Source organism: Anoplophora glabripennis, unplaced genomic scaffold (assembly GCF_000390285.2).
Source record: "Anoplophora glabripennis isolate ALB-LARVAE unplaced genomic scaffold, Agla_2.0 scaffold639, whole genome shotgun sequence".
NCBI lineage: Eukaryota > Metazoa > Arthropoda > Insecta > Coleoptera > Cerambycidae > Anoplophora > Anoplophora glabripennis.
This window is the reverse complement of record NW_019416719.1, coordinates 146,842-169,059: the sequence shown is the minus strand read 5'-3', so window position 1 is coordinate 169,059 and position 22,218 is coordinate 146,842. Positions and strand designations below refer to the sequence as shown.

Here is a 22,218-nt window from a genome sequence, read left to right as displayed (position 1 = left end):
ATCATCCAAACAACTTTTGTAGATATTATTTTCCCTTTATCTATCCTGGCGAGACACCAACCTGAACAGTTCGAGAATAGGAATAGTTGTCTCAGGTAGATACTACTTTTTCTTTCTTTCAATACTATTTTTATGATTACTGTCCGAGTAAACTGACTAAATGTCGTTAAAATGTAATCTGGCAAGCCGGCCGCACAATATCCTTTAAATACATTTGGCAAAGTATTTTTAGATGTCACATAATTTTTTATGTGTATTGTGCTGCTAAGAGACATGCCACTGACGGAAGCACTGGCTGCAGCAACAACCATCCAGGAAAGAGACGCGTCCGAGTGAAATATAGCAATGTTTTTAAATAATAAAGCTTTATCTGTGTCGAATTCGCATGTTTCCACGAAAATATAACGCGCTGGGAGGATTCCCGTTGTCAGATTCTACTAGTCGCTTGTAAAAGGAAACATTTTCTTTAACTCTCAATTCTGACTTAGTATTGTACCAAATTTCAATTAAATCTTTTGAAAGTTATTTGAAAAAACAAAGTTTGTGGGCTTATTTTTATTATGCCCTATCCCTATGTAATACTGAAAAAAAAAAAAAACGTGGAAACTACGCCACCCCCATCCCTGAAAATAATTAAAGTTAGCGAAAACTACACGCCAATATCGGAATTGGTTCGGACGTTTGAAAAGGGTCGAAATCCAACCGCTGACCCATATCAGTGCTGAACTTGTAATAATGATAATTGACAATTGACCCTTAAATGTGGACCGCGTCCATATTTCATACACTTACCCCGTCGAAGACCCCATAAATCATACAATTAGTTGAGTAATTCTGCACCGTCGAGGTAAGTTAAGTAAATTATTTTTACATAAGACGATGAATAATGCAAAATTTAAACTGATGATGACTTAAAACGGAGCGGACAGAATAATTCGTGTATTTTTTTAATTAATGAGAATATTAAAGAAACATTTAACATTTATTTGTAAGGTAGATGACCAAGTAAGGTTAAACACATACATCAGGATGATTAAAATCTAAACAGCTGCAATGGCCTTGATTAATATATATTATATATTTCGTATATATTTCCTAAACTAATTTTTTCATTTCTCAATTACTTTCTAATGCTCAACGATGACCTTAGAACCGAAATCTACTAAAACAAAATATTTCACTTTTACAAATTCATTAATAAATCGACGAAATTAATTATGTTAAGATATTCGTCGATAAAATCTACACAAATGTCTGTATTCATTAAAGGCCATTTTTCTTGTGTGGGCATCAAAATCTACATCTTAATTAAATCAGACACTTAAAACAAGTCGATTCAAATCGACAATTGGCCATACGTCTACCTACTTGTGAAATATTAAATAAATAACAGTATTATAATTAAGATATGAAGCTAGAAAGATCATATTTTGGACGTCAACAAGGTTGAAACATCTGTTGCGGTACGTTATGATTATAATAACGAGCGTTCAAATAAAAACGTGGTCGAAGTTGGCTCTGACACATTGGACGTAGGGAGTAGCTTATAGCGACCAACTTAACCTCATTTCTCAACGAGCTGTATAGCAGCTGTCAGTTTCAATAACGTTAATGACTATATAACTTTATTTTAAAGAATAATCGTGATAACAATAACAAACAATTAAAGGAGCTGCGGAAAGTGTCCCCCTCCTTGTTATAACAATAAATTAAAGCAGCTGCTGAAAGTGTCCCCCTCCTTGTTCCAAGCACTTTTCACACCTGTTCCTCAAAGAATTAAAGACATTTTCTAAGATGCTCGGGGTATTGTTAATTTCACGAATCTTGTCTATAAGTCGAGCCTGCAGATGGTTTAAATCAGGAATAGGCAGTTCAAAAATAGTGTTTTTAAGGTAAGGCCACAAAAAGAAATCACACGGCGTAATATCACATGACCTCGGTGGAAATTCATGTTCAGCATTGAGACTTATTAGTCGATTTTGGAAAACTTCCCTCAACATATTCATCGTCTCGCCTGCCGTATGTGCCCTTGCGCCATCTTGTTGAAAGTAAAAGTTTGTAATTTCGTTTTCTTCCAGCTGGTTAACAAAAGGAGCGATAATTTCTTCTCTATACCTTTGCGCAGTAAGAGTACCATTAAAAAAAATAGGTCCATAAATCCTCCTTCGATTGAGAGCACACCAAACTCCAATTTTTTGAGCGTGTAGAGGGCCCTCGACAAAAAAGTTATCTGGTTTTTCAGAAGACCACATTCTCATATTCTGTGAGTTTACGTAACCACTTAAATGAAACCAGGCTTCATCAGAAAAAAAGGTGATATTATGAAGTTCACCGTAGTTGTTTAAAAACCATTCACAAAATACAGCCCGTCGCGGAAAATCAACTTCATGAAGTTCTTGCTGACAAGTTAAACGATAGGAGAACAAACGCAAATCTTTTTTTAACACTGTGTGGCAGGTACCGACTGATACTCCCACCATTTGTGATAAAACACGTACAGAAGTTCTTGGCGCATTTTCCATTATTTGTTGGACATTTTCTTTTAATTCTTCAGTCCGCTTTTTAGGTCGGCCGCTTCCTTCTTTTCTTGTTACACTGCCCGTTTCACGAAAAACATTAACACAACGCTGAACTGCACTTTGAAAAATTTTGTACTCAACAACGCCGGGAAATTGATTTTGAAATTCTATGAAACATTCCTCAATAGAATACTTCCATATTCCATCAATCTTGCGTCCATTTCTAAAGTAGGACTCTATGATAAACACTTTTTGTTCTTGAGAAAACACCATTTTAAACGCTTTTTAAAACGAAAATATTCAAATTGATAGCGGCGATATAGCGCTTTGACAGATGACGTTTAAGTTCATTTGCTATACGCTACGCCCTACGTCCAAATTTTCAGAACCAACTTGACCACGTTTTTATTTGAACGCTCGTTATTTATAAAATTATTACACGTAGGTACATTTACTTTACACGCATGTACATTTTCAAAACATCAGTAAATATATATCGCATGCTTAAAATAACGTTAGAATCATGATTTTCGGAATGGGAAAATCATAAACGCCAATTATTCCCAATACGATTAGTTAAGTACTGTAAACACTAGGTACGATACAAATAAGTTTGTATGTACTTAAATAGCTTCATTATGAGTAAACTATACGAAAAATTCCCCTGGAAAACAACATTTTTAATGGTGTTTCAGGCAGTAGATAAAGATATGGAAAATGTTATGTTCTTTTGGTAAAATCAACCCAAATTTGAACAAATTTGTATTTTTTTAAATTACTTTCTACAAAAATTTGATCCTCTTGTTTGTATTTATTTCATTTAATATGCGATTTTAATAACCTCACTGTTGATTAAGAAACAACCCTTTTCCGGTACTATAAACAAATTAGCTGCTACTAAGCAATCTAATATTCCAAGCCGAAGAGTCTGTTGACAAAACAAATTAAATTTTAGTGCAGATTATCTCCCCGCAATTTCGGTCAGATGCTAACGGAGCTAATATAAATTAATGACCTTCTCATCCCTTCTGCTTAGCTCACGGCTTGACGTCTACCAGCCGGTCATTTTGTTAGACATTATTCCAAATTGCCCCGACATGGTTAAAATTTACATTTTTCACGTTTAAATCATCTGGGAGCTTGTCTTTTTTATGTAGAAACATAAAAATACTGCAATAAGCATTATTATCCTAGATTTGGTTATGATTTTAACACAAGTATCAGGAAAATGTAAAAAAAAATGGATATACTCGGTGCCCAGAATGATAAGGATTTTATTTATTTCAAATTTAATATGTTGATAATTCCTAAATGTTTTATAAGTACCTTTCAATTAAGATTTTTTTTAATGCGAGATTTATTTTTAAAGATTTTGTCCCATGAAGTTTTTATATCTGATATGTATTTCGAGTAAAAAAAAAATCTGGCAGGGAATCTAGTGTAATTGATAATCAGATAACACATTTTAGTGAGTACACAAACCACAACAAAACACTAACAAAAACCTATTCGTTGTCATATCAAATTTCAAATACATAAAAAAACAACACTATAGACAATACTGACTCTCCTGGGACACCTTTTATTTATTTTTGTTCTACTTTCCAACAATTTGTGTAAATGCAACCAGAAGTTCACGACTGTAAATTCTTATAGTCTAGTCGTCTGTATTGGAGACAAAATTAAGTTCGCTTATCACGTGGATCACGCGAAGTGTAAATTTAGAGAGTTGCAGTTTAGGGTAACGACATTATTCCACTTGGAAGTTTAAAGGGTTAATAATGTCTTAATAGCTTAGATTTATCCTTATACGACACCTTATCGCTGTCGCTATATTCGGAAATATCTGTCATTACCGCCAATCCCATATTTAATATCTAAAAAAACAAATAAATGTTTTGGTTTTGGAAATTCTCGACTAGTAAACATACTATAAACCTCGTACCTACTATGTAATAATTTATCTAATGTGAAAAATGAATTCTATAAGTGGTTTTTTTTCCAACCCATTTGTATTTGTTATAATACAGGCTTGGATTATGTCAATGTTATTTAGAAAACTAAATAAAGGAGGATGTTCTAGCACAACTTCACTATTTTAGCAATAACTTGAAAACGAGAAAAGACATCGATTTCCGGTTTGTGTATTTATTTGGTCATGAAAAAAAAACCGATATCGTTGCATTTAATTTTTTTAATAAACGGAGACAATTATAAAACTTTTCTCATTAGCGTCATCTACCGTTGCGCAGGAAAATAATATTTTTATTCTCATATCATAAATATAAATTTTATTAATAGTTCTTTAAAATGAACCGTCGTTTCTTGAAATCGATTAAGGCATTTAGAAGTTACAACAATTTAAAAATTTCAAGATAGCGTCCTTCATACTGACGTTGCCATGGTAATAACAAAAAAAAGTTCAAATAAAACTAGTGAAGGGTTTAACAGTGTATCTAAAAAATCTATTTGCAACTTAGGTTGTATAAGCAAAACTTCGAAAAATCGACAATTTTCTGTAACACTATCGCAGTTGCGCCCCCTAGCTGATGAATAAAAATCATAAAATATTGTAAGTATGTACAACTGTGGATAATAAATAATTTTAGTCCGGAAACTTTTTTGTCCGAAGTTGTACGTTGATATTTAATATTGCAATAAGTGTAACTGTTATTTAAGTAAAAAAAAAAATAGTTGCTAAATCTGTAATATGACTCTCCTTCTAATTATTTTGCTTACGGCAACACATTTAATTTTTTAAAGTAAGTACATTGTTAATAAAACCTTGTAAATAAAATTGAGCCATATACTTGCCAACTGTAAATTTAAAATTTTATTATAAATTGTATTTACGCTACATTAAAATTTTGCAAGTGGGTATATTTACGTATTACCTATGGAGACAAGCGAACATTTTCTCTATGAGAATATAGATTTCCAACTTGAAGCTGGCTTCTTCAATATGAAAATCGTATTTGCTTTATTTTGCTTTTTTCTGTTCTTGACTGGAGCAAATATGTCAACAACTTCAAAACCTACGGAGACAGCGGCCACGACTCGTCCACGTAAGGATAATATTTTTTAATTTATTCGTTGGCGTAGAATATACACAAATATTTCGGGATTAATTGGTCAAACTTAAACATTTTCTTCTTGTGATATAATGACTTTGAGTTGAACCAACTAATCCCGAATAACGTTGTATGTACAAATGAAATAAAACTTGTCTTTGTACGCGCTATTAAACGCATAAAATTTTGACGTACTTTTTAATTTCAGCTCCTAGCATTAGGCCTAAATGTAGCGATCCAAACGCAAATCGCACCGAATGTGGTTGGCCCTGTCCATCCACGTGTCAAAAGCAGTACGAAGGGTACTGCCTTACCAAGTGTTATGTTGGTTGTGAATGTAATGCCAACTTTGCTTATGACCAGAAATCAAACAAATGCGTTAGCGAGTGTCCCTGAGATCCTGACATTAATTCCCTATCGCCTGTTCATGTAAATAAAAAAGTAAATTGAACGGTGTTTTTTATTTTTGTTTATTGTAACGTTGGGAGGGATTATTAGACCGATCAAAATAACTCATTTATACGGGAAAATAAAGGAAAATTGTTACCTGGACTTTCATAAGTGGAAACGGTAAAGGGGCTTACAATAAACGAAAAAATAAATAAATAAATGCGATTTAGGGGGTTGAAAAGTTTTGAAAAATTGTATCATTGGGATTTCTGGCGAAAGTTGACGTCAAACAAAAAAGTATCCAATACAAAAGTTGTAGATCGTGCAAAAATCTACAACTTTCGTAGAGGTCATTTTTTAACATAACCTCAAAATTTCCGAGAAAAATGCGAAAAACAGGTTTTTTCTGATTTTTCGTTTTTATTTCTCATTTCCTCAAAAATAATTTAATTTTGACGAAACTTGGTGAAAGTATACCTTTCTGAGTCTTAAATAACCTCAATTTTTTTTAGATAAAAAAATCAAGAAGTTTCTGAGATATTCATGTTTTTCGGCCTGAAACACTTTTTTTTCAAAGAAAAATTCTACTTTAAAAAAATCATCGTACAGAGTTCTGCCGGTAATTATTTTTTTCGTTTTGATATATACTTTTTGGTGAAATAAAAAAATTTGTAATCACAGTTCAAAAGTAAGAAATAACTTGCAGCAAGGAACTCTGTACGATGATTTTTTTTAAGTAGAATTTTTCTTTGAAAAAAATAAGTGTTTCAGGCCGAAAAAATGAATATCTCAGAAACTTCTTGATTTTTTTATTGAAAAAAATTTGAGGTTATTTAAGACAGAGAAAAGTATACTTTCACCAAGTTTCGTCAAAATTAAATTATTTTTGCAGAAATGAAAAATAAAAAACGAAAAATCAGAAAAAACCTGTTTTTCGCATTTTTCTCGAAAATTTTGAGGTTATTTTAAAAAGTGACCTCCACAAAAGTTGTAGATTTTTGCATGATCTACAACTTTTGTATTGGATACTTTTTGGTTTGACGTCAACTTTTGTTAGAAATCCCAATGATACAATTTTTCATAACTTTTCAATCCCCAAATCAACCCTCCGCCGCCCCTGCTCATACATTTATTTTTTTTTAGGTTTATTAAAAGCCCTTTTATCATTTCCACATATAAAAGTCCAAGTAACAATTTTTTTTCTCCAAGTGTAATTTGGTTAGACTATATACGATAGCGTAGCTTATAAAACCCATGATTTACCCCCCAAATATGTCAAATTTATTGTGAGTTTCTACAAAACCAATTTAATTCTGCAAATCATGTCGTAACGTAAGTATCAGAAAATAAAAGTAAAACGAGCTGTCATAAGCCGTGAGGTTTTAATATTTTTCTCATTGAAAAGGAAGATAAATTTCAAACAGCAAAAGACTTCACAAAAGTTTAGTTATAAACGAAATATGATGAAAAATAAAAATTTTGTGGTGTGAAAATCAAAACAAAGCCAAATATTTTAGACATGTCGTTGAGCACACACTGCAACTAACGGAGCTGCTTATTAAAGAAAATTGTAAAATATGCACAAGTAATTATCACATTATCAAAAGTAATTTGCAAAATTATACCATTTATTGTTAACTGGAGTTCATTATACATATACAGGTGGGTGTAAAAATAACGGCTGCATGCTGCAATACAAGTAAATAAGTAGGTATTTTTTTTTGTATAGGCATGTAATTCTAGCCTGAAGACGCGAATTTGTTGTTCACGAAACGGGTAGCATTGTACTTAAATATAGAATTATGCGATATTAGATTTTCTTTTATTATAAAATATTATACTTATGTTCTTTCTAAAATTAAATTTTTATGTTATGCAAATTAAAAAAATATTCAGAGTAAAAATTGTATAAAACTAGTGACATATAACCTACAAAAGTATATGTCAAATTTTTAAATGTATTGCTACTTTGTGTTGACTGAAAAAAACTGGCAGGTTTATCCATTAAAAAAACATATTGAGCAGTGTTTTTTTTCTATTAAAACCAATTCGAGTGCCGACTAATGATTATTATTAATTTCTAATGTGCTCTTCTGAAATTATCATTAAACTTAAAAAACAACTAAATTCACAATTTCAATAATATTCTCTTTACTTTTCACCGAGCCTATTGATTTTATTGCTACGTTGCAAAGCAAAGATGTACATAAAGTGGAATTTTTAACATCCACCATGTAAGTAATATTCCGTCATACAACTGCAATCCGTGAAGAATATAATCAGTATCTTATCAATGTGGTTGCATTTATATTAAATTGATGCTAAATTTAACAGATATAGGACATAAATATTAATTTCTGAGATAAATTGGATTTCTTGTTATAAATACGAAAATTAGTGTGCGCATTCATTTGTTGTGGCTCAGTTGTTTAAAGTAAAAATGGCACTTGGATCCGTTTGCTATTTGTTGTTTTTTATTACAGCACTATGTTCTGGTGGAGAGGGTAAGAATAACGTTGTTTTAATAGTTTTATTCATATCTTCCTAGGAAAAATAAAGTTATGACTATGACATTCTTTTGAAGAACGATGTTAATAGTATTTCGAATTTTGGCTTTAATTTGTGTCAGTTATTTTTAATAAGCTAGGTACCGTAATTTACTTGATTACAATAATAGTAATGTCAGTCATACATAATTAAATGGTGTATATTAAACGAGTATTTTTGGAACTGCTGCTTATATATTACATTAAAAATTTATTTCATTACCACCTTCACTATCAGGACCACACCAAAATAACATACAGGGTGACTGAATTGCTCAAACCAAACTTTCTTTGGCGATACAAGTTGAAGTTCCTGAAAATGTTTTTTTCAATATAATAAAAATAATCAAATGAAAATCTATACAGGCATTTCACCATTTATATTTTATAAGATGTATTTTAAATCATTTGTATTCGAAAGTAGGTCATTTTAAATAAAAAATGCACCCTATGTTGGATGAAAAGCTCAAATTTTAGGTTTTTGGTTTTAAGTAATTGAAAAAATATCACAAGATGCAAAAAGTGAAAATTTGTGTACATTATCATATGCTTATCCTTGGTACATCCAAAAAACATTTACAGAAATTTGAACTATTTTTTCTTAGAATCATGTTACCAGATAAAGTTTGATTCGTGCAAAACGGAGACACATTTATAGTCCAATCAAATTAGATTTTTACTTGCCAAAATTTTGATCATTAAACAAATACACGTAAAAATTAAGAAAAATTCCGTAGAATTGTATGAACTACTTTACCTCAACTGAATGTTAGGGCTTCTTTTTCAAAATGGCGTCCAAAGTTCGCAAAAAAACAGTTTTTTTTATTAAAAAAATAACGTTTAAAAAAAATGTTTTAGACAAAAGTTGTAAAACTTTTTATAACAAAAATTTTGAGCCTAGCCCGATGTCAATTGATAAACACAATTTATAAACAAATGTATTAGTTATTGCAAAAAACGGCATTTTCTTTAAAACGAAAAAAAATTTTCATCAATGCTACGGAATTTTTTCTAATTTTTACGTGTTTACTGAACTAAATTTTGGCAAAAAACGTGGTATTTTCCACAATTTGATTGGCCTATTATATAGAGATATATTTTATCAAACATTTTACAGAGAAAAAAGTATTTTGATATAAATTTAACCATGAAAAAATTACTTGTTTGTTTTTTTTTTACAGTAAAGTTTAATAGTATTTTGTTTAATTTCAGCCTCTGACCAATGTGAGGACCCAAACGCATACTATACTGAGTGTGGAACAGCTTGTCGCGCTACCTGTCAAAATAGACAGTACGGCAACTGCATCGCCCTTTGCGTCCCTGGTTGTTTCTGTAAACGGAATTATATACTGAACGAGGACTCAGGGAAGTGCGTCACTATTCGAAACTGTCCACGATATTGAACACAATATATCGACATGTTAATAAACTATATATAGTACAGTATCTAATGTTTTACTTTTTATTTAAAATAGTCCCTTACGCAGAGATCATCTGAAAAGGGATCATCAATCTACTTGAGTTTTACAAATTCACAACTTCAATATTTTCTTGACTTTCCTATGAGTCTAATGCTTTTATTGTAACAAGGAGAATAGTAAGTTCCATTTTGGAACTAATTTGGCCAAATACCTTCAGAATTATGCCATCAAAGGTTTAAAAATACCCTTGTAGGTAATATTTGGTGATGTAACTGCAATTCGTGAAAAATATAAACACAGTATCTTATCAAATGCACGCATTGCTGTTAAATTTTACACATGCAGGAAACATTAATTTCTCAGATAAACCGCATATTTCGCCTGAGTATAAAAGAAAATTCATGTTCCGTTCAGTTCAAGTACTCAAATGAAAATGGCAACTGGTTCCTGTTGCTGTTTGTTGTTCATATTTGCAACACTACTTTGTGGTGCAATGGGTAAGGAATAAGTTTTTTTCTATTCTAAATAGTATTTTGTAAAAAAATGACTCTGGAAGAAGACCATTTCAAACTATTCCGGAATTTAGTTGCTGTGAAAGTGTCTTAAATATCCATTATATGTTTGGTAATCAATTATTAATTGTTCGTTAGGTAAAAAATCATCATATGTGAATTAACGCCGACAAAATTTTAAACCAGAATTACATCACAATTAAATTCATTAGCTACATATACACTTACCTTTTCTTTTTAGTTTCGGCTTATTCCATACAGTGTTTTGATCCAAACGCGGTCTACACCAATTGTGGCTCAGCGTGTGCTCCCACGTGCCAAACCAGACACCTCGAGATTAACTGCATTGCCGTCTGTATTACCGGTTGCTTTTGCAGATCGAACTTCATATGGGATGAATGGTCTGGAAGATGTGTCAGGGTTCAAAACTGCCCTCAATACCAAACATGCGGTCCGGTCCCTCTGTAAATAAAATATAGATAGTACAGTATCGAATCTATTTTTTTTATTTAAAATGATTAACTTGACATTTGGTTGGACTTGGAATTGGACTTTTTTACTAAACTCGTACAGGTTCCAATGTTAGAAACAATGGATTTTGTACCTTAAGTAAGGATTAAATGGGGATGGGCATGCGTCTGTTTGGGTTCTAGTAACAAAGCTTCTATCTTCTAAATTTTTTTATTTGCTGTCACTTTTGCCAAGAAATAACTATGAAACCATTAATTCACTTCATTATACTCTAACCTATACTTTTACAGACCGTCAAACTGTAGGACTTCTGTAAAAATTAGTTAATATCTTTTATAATTGAATGTAGTTACGTGGCTCATAAAATGATTGTTCATTTGTTTTTAAAAGTTTATCTCTAAGATTATCATCAGTGTTGATTTGTAGTTATTGATTGAGTGTGAAATTATAGGACCAATTGAGATATGGCAATTCAGTGATAGCTAAAAAAAATAATGCACGAGATAGCGTCAAAATTCTACGTGTCGTAGGAATCATTTTCCATTTGATTGAAGTACCCGTGATTGCATTTTGCAAATAAGTAAATGCTAATAAACCTATTAAAAAATCTATATCTACAAACAGATGTTCAGATAAGATGTTTGATTATAGGTAGGTATATAAGAAAATAATTTTCGCCTAGTTATTCGTTATCTGTTTCTGTACTCTATCCAAAATGAAGGTGACATATTCTTTTTGCTGTTTGTTATTCTTAACCGCAATTCTGCTTTGTGAAGGGCGAGGTAAGCATGACATTTTTTTTATAATTTAAACCAGATTTTACGTAAATATTCATCCTTGATAAACTGAAGAAAACTTGTGATTGTAATAATGATATTTTTTTTTAAATAAATCATTTTAAATGCCGTTTTTTTCATGAACTTTCTAGCTTCTAACCTTTGTGACGACTCAAATTCGGATTATCTTGAATGTGGGACAGCCTGCCCTGCTACATGCCAAGATAACACAAGATCACACGGTTGCATTGACGTTTGCGTTCCTGGTTGCTTTTGCAAATCGAGCTTTGTATTAGACGAGGTCACGAACAAATGTGTTTCAAGCTGTCCCGATACTGAAAATTGAACTTATTGTGCAAATAAAATTTGAAATTATATGTACAATGGCTTTATTTAAATCCACATTTATACCTACATAAGTTACATTTGTATGCTGATATACAGGGTGGCCCAATTAACACAGTCCATCCGAAATATTTTGGCAATAGATGGCAACCCCTTCAAGAATCTTAAATGGCACATCATTTTAAAAGCATTTCAATTCTCTTTACAAATATGCTGAAATTCTTTTATTCTGCCTTAAAATTATTGTAAAAAACCTATTGGAAACGTGGCATTCTTGCCACCCCGTTTAGGGGGATGACCCTACATCCATGAATTTATGATCAAAAATCAAAATCGACCTGTTTCGGGATTTTCCGGAAAAACCTTTTGCATTGAAAATATTTCAGATGGGCTGTTTTAATTGGGCCACCCTGTATACTTACTAATATAGAAATGAAATTATACTATGTTTATTTATTAATTATGAAGGCCCTGTATAAAGAAAAAACACTTGTTAGAAAAACAGTACACTAAAGAAAAAAAAAGTAGCTAATAAACACCAGTTATTGATACTTAAATATCATGAGAGATTTGCTAAAAATCGCTTCTTGTTATTATCAATCATCAGAGTGACTTCTAACCAAGGTAAGTGTTGTTATACTTATTTTTTTATTATGTATTTAATGTGTCTAACTTGTAAACACCACGACTTAATAAGTTTATCTTTAAGATTATCATCAATGATGAATCATAGTTGTTGTTTGGTGTTCGTTTGGAGTCGAGAGATACAATCTATTAAGATAAAGATATGGCAATTCAGTGACGGCTAAACAAGAAATAAGTGCACGAAAGAGGTTCATGGATTTTCCATTAGATTGAAGTACCCGTGATTGCTTTTTGTAAATAAGTAAACACTAATGATCTATTTAAAAAAAATCACAGGTGTAGAGATAAGATTGTGGGTATATAAAAAAAAATAATTCTCGGAAAGCTATTCGTTTCTGTTCTTGTACTGACTTCGAAATGAAGGTGTCATTTTTCTGTTTATTGTTTTTAGCTGCAATTCTACTTTCTAGTTGACGAGGTAAGCATGATTGTTTTATTACTTTAGTAGATTTTTTGAAAATTTTCTTCTTTTCCCATATCGAAGTAAAATGAGGGTTTTTATATGAGTTTTTAGATGAACAAACTGTCTAAAATTGCAGTTTTAAATAGCATGTTTCAACTTCTAGCTGATGACCCTTGCGATGATACAAATTCAGAGTATCTGGACTGTGGAACAGCGTGTCCAGCTACATGCCAAGACGATTCCGAACCAACAGATTGCATAGACGTTTGTGTTCCTGGTTGTTTTTGTAAGGAGGACTATGTATTAGACGAGATTTCGAACAAATGTGTTCTAAACTGTCCCGATACTGAAAAGTAACACCACTCACAATCCTCAATAAAATGAAACAAAAGTTAAAATATGGCTTTTATTTCATTACATCCATAACACCTATTTAAGTTACATTTCTGTGTCGATATATACTTAATAGTATAGAAATGATGTCATACTGTGCTTGTAATATTTGTTATACTCGAAATATGCATAACGTTTTGATTGAAACACACTTGGTACGTACCAAGGCAGAAAATCACTTAACTTCAAAACGATTCTGTTTACCCAAGTTATTCGGAATATTGAATACACTAAATCTTACTTTATATTCACATCAAGCTACGGAGCAAGCCCTTGTTTTTGTACTTACAAAAGGAGCCTTAGCTGATGGAACACCTAGGGTTTAAAATATGTATGCTAACAAGGCAAATTCATTTCATTTTTAAAATTGTTCATACAAAAAGTGTATAGGAGGCTCTTTAAATTCTAAAATGTAGAATCTAAAACTTGTAGTATTGTAGTAAATGGGTATACATAAAGAAACCTATAGGGGAGAAAGTGATTTCTTAAATAGAACAGAAAATAAAGAGCCATATGGAAAAATATAGTTATAAAATCCGATATAAATAAAATGTTTTTGATTAAATTATTTTTGTTGTATAAATTACCACATATCGATATGAATAAAATATACAATTATTAATTATATATTGATATTAATAATTTTATTCTAATATGTATATGTTCTGAAAAGATATATTGGAATAGAAATAGGTCAAAGATGAATGTTAATCTTAAAAGAAATTTTATAGGGTAGATATTTGATTTAACAGCCTCTCTAAATATTTACATTTCGTAATGTATCATCTCGGCGGTAAGTGAAAGAGGTAACTAGGTAAATATCACTTTAAGTAAGATACGGAAGCCCTAAGAAATTATTGGGTACCTCACTCCGTGCCCAGAATCCAATTTAGAGATATTTACACGAATGTATTTGTCCTAAATTAAATGGAATTGTACATTTCATATTTGTACATTAAAGAACTTGATTTGTATGGTGAAAATGTAATGTTTATTTATTCAAAAATTCAAAGAACATTTAACATCTGAAGTCTTGCATTTACAAGTCAATTTAGAGCAAATATAATACTGGAATCCCAGTGTTTTCTTGTCGACAAAAAAAAGGATACAGCACAGTACACAATAAAGGGAGTTCGTTCGTTCCAAAAGAAAAAAGAACTCGCAGCTTTCGGTTCACATTTTCGTGAAATCCAAAAGTGAGCGATTACAAAAGACAATAGGCAGAGCTTAAAATATAAAAAGCGAATATTTTTTGTTGCGGTGTATCTAAATGACACGAAGGGAAAATTCTAAATTCCAAATCTGTTCTCTAATGCATTATTATGGACTCTTCTTAACATATAAAAAGATATCGACTACAGTTTTTGATGTTATATATATTTTTAAAATGTAGATAAATTTATATTGCACATAATTCAATTTTAGATGAGTTATACCTAGCCTTTTTATGGCCGGCGATCAGTATAAAGCGAAGAAAAATATATAATCTCTTCCCTTATTTGACATCCATAGCTGTGTCATAAAACCTAAATGAATCGGATATATTTTATGGTAGATTCGATCACAATTTCTTCCTTGGTGACCGCCGTAAAGCCGACATAAATATTTATTTGCTAATAAAGTCGGTAAATGTTGGACTTGATAGAAAATAAAGAGTTTGCGTTATACGTCCCCCATCGGGACGCCACTGTCTAAAAAGTCTTTCATAACGGTTTGTTCCACCCCCAACAATACCCGACATAGTTTTTAGTCCAGAATTTCCTCACCGAGTGCAGAACAGGCCCTGAAAAACCAGAAAGTTGCCAACGTGTATCCTCGTTATTCGTCAGTTAAAAACAGACAACCAAAACTAACTGCCAGGGAATAATAGTAAGCCCGTATGAACCCGACGCAACCTCTGTTCTGTAAGTAACTCCCAACTTTGAGTGTAAATGTTATAAAAGCGTATCTGAATTGAAACAACGGTCGAAACTCGGAACAGCACATCATAAAATGCTATGAAAGCTTGGTATCGTACATTTATGGGCAATTTTCGTTCTTGTGTCGTAGAACATGTAAAATGCAACATTGTAGACGGATCAATTCAACCAGAGCCGAGTTTTGACGCAATAGGTACATTTCCTGTAAAATAACGCAGTTTCGAAATTACCCTTCGGTCAAATGTTCCTAATAAATTTACGTCCAGAAATTCGAACGTTAGTTCTCACATTCCATATCACACGTCCCAAATCACACGTATCGCACGACCCTTGTCGTGTGTGCGGTGTGCGAAATGTCAAGTGTCGCACGGCGATATCCTATATCGCAGCCTCACTTTCTTATTTTATGCCAATACTTAATATCATCCCACCTTTTGTATTTATCGACCGGTAAATATATGGCGACGTAAATTGCGAACAGTCATTATGAGATCACGAGCTGTTCGCTAGCGTCGGTGGATGCATTCCTTTACGGTTCCATTCACTACTTTTTATATCGAATTTCTAGGTGGTCGAGTCGTATCCTAGTCAGGGGGAAGACCTCGAGCAAACAAGGTTTGTCCTGGCATTTGGGATTTTGGAAAAGGACCGCGGCCCAACAACGAAGGTAATTGCCGCCAATCTCGAAAAAAAAATCCGTGATGAATGTAAAGGAGGCCGAGCCGTCGGAGAAGAAGAGACTAGGGGAAAAGGATTGTGCGTAAACAATGTTGTGTCGGGGGCCCTGGGGGTCCTCCGAACGCCAATCAATGATGCGGGGGGTAGTGCGCGCGCGCGACGCACCTGTTCCCTCACGGGACGCCTATTCCACTCGCGTCTTTACCGTCGTTCGGTTGTGATGATGTGAACGGGCCAAGCCACGCTTACGACAACTTGTTTATGTCTTGCGGCATGGTGTAAAAGGTAAGCGAACTCTGTGTTGTTTGCCTGTCCTCCCCCGCTGCACGCGAATTCTCTTTCAAAGACGGAACCGCGAATACGAAATTGCGTTTTTTTATTAAAATTTTCGCCGGTAATATTCTTTTCCTTATTTATTGGGTATTTTGCCACCTGTGAAAAAAAATTAGAGAATTTATGAAATAAACCTTTGTGCCAAAAAGATTATGTTGAAAAGACCTCTCAATCTGGAAAAATATGGATTAGACGAGCACAAACATTTCATTAAAAAATGTGAATTTGAGAAAACATTTTCGTAGAAATTAAGAGATTTTGTTGAACTAAAAATTGTAAAAAATGAAACGAGTAATAGAATAAACATCATAAACAAATTTAAACTGACAAAAATTTAGAGGGTGTTTCAGGATTAAGTCGACAAACTTTATGGACATATTCCTCATAAAATAATAAGAACAAAATCAAGTATAATTTTTTTTTCCAGAGACGCTTCATTTTCGAAATATAGGGCGTAAAAGAATTTTAGAAAAATTCGAATTTTTTAAATAACTTCTAAATGAAGGAGGCTATTTAGGTCAAATTTGGCATGACACATCTTATAAGATACTATTTTTCCAAAGAAGTAGAAGTCCCGCAAGCAACCAGGGACTCAGACTCATTAAATAATTAAAAAAAAATTAATACGGCCCTACTGAAAATAAAAAATTATGCTGTTTTTAGATAGAACAACTTTTTTCCTAACTCTTATAGTTTCATGGCAAAATTGATTTTTCGGAAGGGTGCTTCTGGATTCTGTCGATAAACTTTAACAAGACGTTCCTCGTAAAACCTTAAAAAAATATAGTACCTATTAAAATTGGTCTTAGTATCGAGTATGTGTGAGTCAAATAAGCCTTTTTTTGTCTCCCCTTCCCTTGGGTTTAACCAATAGTATTAAAATAGGAAGAAAGTTGTTCCATCTAAAAACAGCATCATTTTTTATTTTCAGTAGGGCTGTATTAATTTTTTTTTATTAATTAATGAGTCTTGAGTCCCTATAACTCCGCCACTGGTTGCTTGCAGGACTTCTACTTCTATGGAAAAATGGTATCTTATAAGAAGATGTGTCATCCAAATTTGGCTTAAATAGCCTTCTTCATTTAGAAGTTATTTAAAAAATTCGAATTTTTAAAAAAATTTTTAACGCCCCGAAAATGAAGCGTCTGGAAAAAAATTTATACTTGATTTTTTTCTTATTTTTTATGAGGAATATCTCCTTAAAGTTTGTCGACTTAATCCTGAAACACCCTGTATATTTTACCAGTAAATCCATAATTGTACAATTCCAAAAATACATATAGTAGCGGTCATAAGATTTAAGATGTTAAAAGGTATGGTTAAAGAGGATATTTTCCAATTCTTCCAAAGTAACGGTTTCCGAAATAACGGTTCCGAATTAATGATAACCGAATAACGGTTCCAAAGGAACTGTTCCGAAGTAACGGTTCCGAATTAACGGTTTTAAAATAATGGTTCTAAAATAATGATGAACGGGTACATAGTAGCAGTGGTAATTTTGAATTGGAAGAAACATACCCCAAAAAAAATCTCCCAAACATTTATTTGTGGAGTCATATGAAAACGATATTCGAAGAATTCTTTCTACAGAATTGGCAATGTAGTAATTAAAAAAACAGTATAGCCCAATTTTGTGGCTGAAACAATTTCTTAGACATAGATATACTTGAAGACCTTCGTATATATGCTTCTATTAAATTCATCTTTCAACATTATTACCTGAAATCAGGCTATTAGATTTTTTTACAGCCATTACGTACCTACATTACGCCTTTAGGGCTCCACTTAACATTAAAAGCAATTTTTTATAAGAAGCCGAGAGCAAATTACTTTTTCGCTCGTCGCTATAGGGAGAATATCATTATTATACCAACAGGCGTCTTCAAGAGAATCATAATGAACCTTTTTAATGTCTTATGTGTAATACATTAGCGAGATAAATAAACTTTCTTGACGCGTTGCCTGCTAGATATTTTTACGATTATTCGAAATATTTTATAATTTTTTTTTTATTCGGATAGAGCTTGTCTCCACATCATATTTGGCGATAAACTGCTGGTAAAATATTAATTATTATTTTTATAATAATATACAATCACAATCAGTATTAATTATATGTTAATATATTATCATTCCTTTATGACAGACATATCTAATGTTTGTTACGTCAGTCATTCGCTGTTTTATCGAAATTTTAGTCAGTTCCAGGAAAGAGCAATAATTTTCAGTTGGTTTTCAGTAAATACTCGCATAAGAATATAGTGACAGCGTAATATATACTGCTGTCGGGATACTTCACTTTTTCTTTGCTTTTTATGCCTTCATCTGTTTGGATTTGGTCCGGATTTTCTTTTCTTTTTTACACACCCAATTTTTTCGAAGCCTCTTCAGATTTCTTGATATCCTTAACTTCATATACTAAATTCCATGTACTTCTTATATTCTTTGATATTAATTAATACACTTGCAGATTGAATTTTATTAAATGACAATTTTTTTGAATTTAGAATCAATCGAAATGAAAGCTCAGAATGACAAAATTATTCTATTGACATTAAATTAGATCTTGTACGAAATATCTATCAACTTTGCAAAAAATCTACCATCAGCAATTTTAAGCTTCAGAAAAAACGATCCTACAGTCTGAAAACGCTGCATTTTTCAGCTGAAAATGCAGACTCGGAATTCCAACAATAAAGTGAAAACGGCTATAAACGGCATAAAATCGCCTCTCGTCCTTTTTTATATTGTATTCCAATAAATGCCGTCGAATCTCAAACTGCCCTCGTTACCACTGAATAGAAATCTTTCTTAATATCACAATATCACCCTTGCCATGCCCATAAACATTTGAAAAAAGAAGCACACAACGGAAATCAAAGCAGAATGTCAAACTCTCAATGCTAACGACTCGGATGCCTTTGAAATATTTTTTTTTTATTGAAACATAATTTTTCATTGTATTTTATCAATACCTACTCTAATCGAATTTTGTTATACCAAATAGTTGCTGAAGGGGAAAGTTAAATTCATATTATGTAAAATAAGATTGATAAATTATTTTCAAATACAAAATAGATATTTATAACAAAAAAAAAACACAGATTGCAAATTACTGAATATAAGTTAAGTTTCCTAAAAATGGTAAATCGTGCGTTTTAGGTTCATTAATCATGCACAAATGCCTCATGTTTATTACCATATCAACCGTAATAAATAGGGATGAAATATTTCACCTGAGGCAAGTCTAGAAAACAAAGGGACCTGGATTTATTATGTCGAGAGGGTGAGAGCAACGTTATTTTCATAAGCTTCTGTGCGGTCAGCGAACAATATTAATCCAAATATTCGCGATTTTACGGGGGGTTTTATCACAGAGTCGGTCATTTCTACATTTGTATAACGAACTTGTTTTTGTACTGTCTGTGTATAATTTACTTAATACGTGTATAATATGTAATATCCTAAGATTGTTCACGGCGACTAACAACGTATTCGCACTAATAGTATTTTATTAGCTTGTATATAAAAAAATATATATTCCAAATACGTGATTCGGTTGGTTACAGTGGATACGAAACAGTATTCTGTATATGTCTGTGCAATATATATCCACCACACATAAAGGGCCCTATAATAAATATAAACGACGTGAAGCAAACCATTTTAAAAGTTTTCCGCCGATAAGAATTGATTTTGTGCCCCAAGAGAACAACGCCGGTATTAGAGAATGTATCTGAAAAGTTTTTTCAGGTAACATAGATTTGTAAGTCTTTCGTGTTCTCCTAAAAAGAGACGTGTAGCAAGAAAAACGTATCCCATTGCTTACAGATCGCCTATTTATACGAAGTGTATGCAAATGGTAGTAACAAATTATTGAAAATACCATAGAAATATTTAATAGAAATTAGATTTGATAGCAAATTCAGATTTACGGTGTTCCTGATGTTCTATGTACCTCCCTACCTAATAATGTCTAAAGAAATTATTAAGTAATTATCTTTCCTTGACAATAAAAAATATAACAGATGATTATGAGTAAAATTTCAAAAAGAAACACAACTTCAGATCTTTAATATACAGACTCCTGTTTCATTAAAGCGGTTTTTGAATTTCAATTAGATATTTCAATTTATCGCTCTAATCGTACGCATTGTTGTGGGGCAAAAGTTGGCGGCGTAGGGTTAAAATTATTTATTACTGAAGTCTTATCCACTTTGCTCTACTTACTATGAAAGTTACAGCCAGACGATGGGGAGCGGTGCATGTTCAGCGAGTTGGTTGAAAGGGAAGTTCGCGGATAAGGGTTAAACTTGAATGATATTTTATAGAATAAGGGAACATTTCTTACGCGAACAACGTTCTTCATAAAAGAATCCGACTTGTCTCTGTGCGACGTAATTGTTTAATGGGAAGACGCCACACATAATTATTTTATGATATGATATACTTCAAAACAAAGACTTTATTTTTGGATGATTTAATTAAAAATATTTCCGTTGGAAAAGTAACCCTTTATTGCATAATAATTGACGGTAGACGACATCGGCACGAAGATTAATTTGAATGCGTCCCAAACCATCGCAATACGGCCCTTGCGATCCCCACATCAGATTTATGGCCGAACCAGAATTGGAATGACGGTATTATCCTCTTGAGTGTATGGAAATTGTTTTATACCACAATAGGATGGAGATAAGCCCAGCTGCTGACATTTCGCAAACGTTTGAAGGCTTATTACACAAACACCAGTTGTATAACTCGTCGTCCTCAATCTATGGAAGTTCGATTGCATACGGGAGATCGCCAACGACAAGGTTAATGTGTCGGAGTGTCACATGTCAATAAGTTTGTATAGTTGGTGCTTCAGCTGGACTGAATCTGTTTGCGGCATTAGGTATCTCACACAGCACGGCGAACAAGTTTTGAATATTACAATGATAACGATATTGCTACTGTTGTAGTTATAAACTCTGCACAAGACAATCTAGGAAAAAAAGTCAGATAACATATTCAAAAAATTTTAGAATGCTACAAAATATACATTTAAACTAGTGTTTAATTATAAAAAAATCTGTTTGATGGAGATGATGGTCGTCGTTTGGACTANTTTTTGTAATTTTTGGATATAATTTCGTAATTTCAGTAATTTTTGGACTTGATCTGGTACTTTTTGCATTTTTAAATATAATTTCGTAATTTTAGTAATTTGTAGACTTTTTCACATACTTACAAGAATTAATAGACTTCTAATAATTTTTGTTATTCTGTTATAATTTTTAATAACCTATGAAATTTCATAACCTGATTAATTTCGAAAAAGGAAAACATGTGTTTTATAAGTAACTGCACTTATTTGCTACTTCATTAAAAAGATGAAAATATTAGATAGATCATTTTATTAATTGGGAGTAATTGTAAGAAAATTTATTTGAATTATCTAAAATAACCCTTACAATAAAGTAAAAAAACTACAAAAGCTAATAGTAATTAATAAATATTTAGGTAAAACATTGTGAGTGTTATTCGACGTTGGTTGGTGTATTAATCCACAGAGTAGTGAATTTCCCACAATATTATATACCTATGTTTACAGTATGTTCCCGAATGGGGTACCACACTCTTGTAAACTTCTTTATTGTTGATATTTTAGGAAAAAGTTATTCTTAATAAAAAGTTGTGCTTATCTTGGGAAGCCATGGACAGTAATCAAATTTGTAATAAAACATACCAGGCATCCAAAATATTTCAAAATGTGAAATTTTCTCTACGCAAAGTGCCTTTAATTTTTGTTTT

The 22,218-nt window shown here is 32.2% G+C and overlaps 3 protein-coding genes across 3 annotated transcripts in view; all 3 read left to right on the top strand.

Annotated features, from left to right (window-relative positions):
• Positions 1-5,460: 5,460 nt before the first annotated feature.
• Positions 5,461-5,986, top strand: LOC108913717 (zonadhesin-like). Its single transcript, XM_018719317.1, has 2 exons — positions 5,461-5,584; positions 5,799-5,986. The coding sequence occupies exons 1-2, from the start codon at positions 5,482-5,484 to the stop codon at positions 5,984-5,986; spliced, it is 291 nt and encodes a 96-aa protein (XP_018574833.1). The 5' UTR covers positions 5,461-5,481.
• Positions 5,987-8,311: 2,325 nt separating this feature from the next.
• On the top strand, positions 8,312-9,949 carry LOC108913721 (chymotrypsin-elastase inhibitor ixodidin). The gene is made up of 2 exons (XM_018719322.2): positions 8,312-8,484; positions 9,739-9,949. Exons 1-2 carry the CDS (start codon positions 8,421-8,423, stop codon positions 9,927-9,929), a joined length of 255 nt encoding a protein of 84 aa, XP_018574838.1. The 5' UTR covers positions 8,312-8,420; the 3' UTR covers positions 9,930-9,949.
• A 6,340-nt stretch (positions 9,950-16,289) lies between these two features.
• Positions 16,290-22,218, top strand: part of LOC108913726 (BAI1-associated protein 3) — a 133,581-nt gene continuing 127,652 nt past the window's right edge. The window contains exon 1 of the mRNA XM_023455293.1: positions 16,290-16,374. The gene's annotated coding sequence lies outside the window, so the exon portion shown is untranslated. The remainder of the gene's footprint in view (positions 16,375-22,218) is intronic.

What these genes read in the sequence shown, in the direction of transcription:
- LOC108913721 (XM_018719322.2), top strand. Translation starts at nt 8,421, where the DNA reads ATGGCACTTGGATCCGTTTGCTATTTGTTGTTTTTTATTACAGCACTA. An exon ending in ACTATGTTCTGGTGGAGAGG is followed by an intron (nt 8,485 to 9,738) that starts GTAAGAATAACG and finishes GTTTAATTTCAG; the next exon opens with CCTCTGACCAATGTGAGGAC.
- LOC108913717 (XM_018719317.1), top strand. Translation starts at nt 5,482, where the DNA reads ATGAAAATCGTATTTGCTTTATTTTGCTTTTTTCTGTTCTTGACTGGA. An exon ending in AGCGGCCACGACTCGTCCAC is followed by an intron (nt 5,585 to 5,798) that starts GTAAGGATAATA and finishes TTTTAATTTCAG; the next exon opens with CTCCTAGCATTAGGCCTAAA.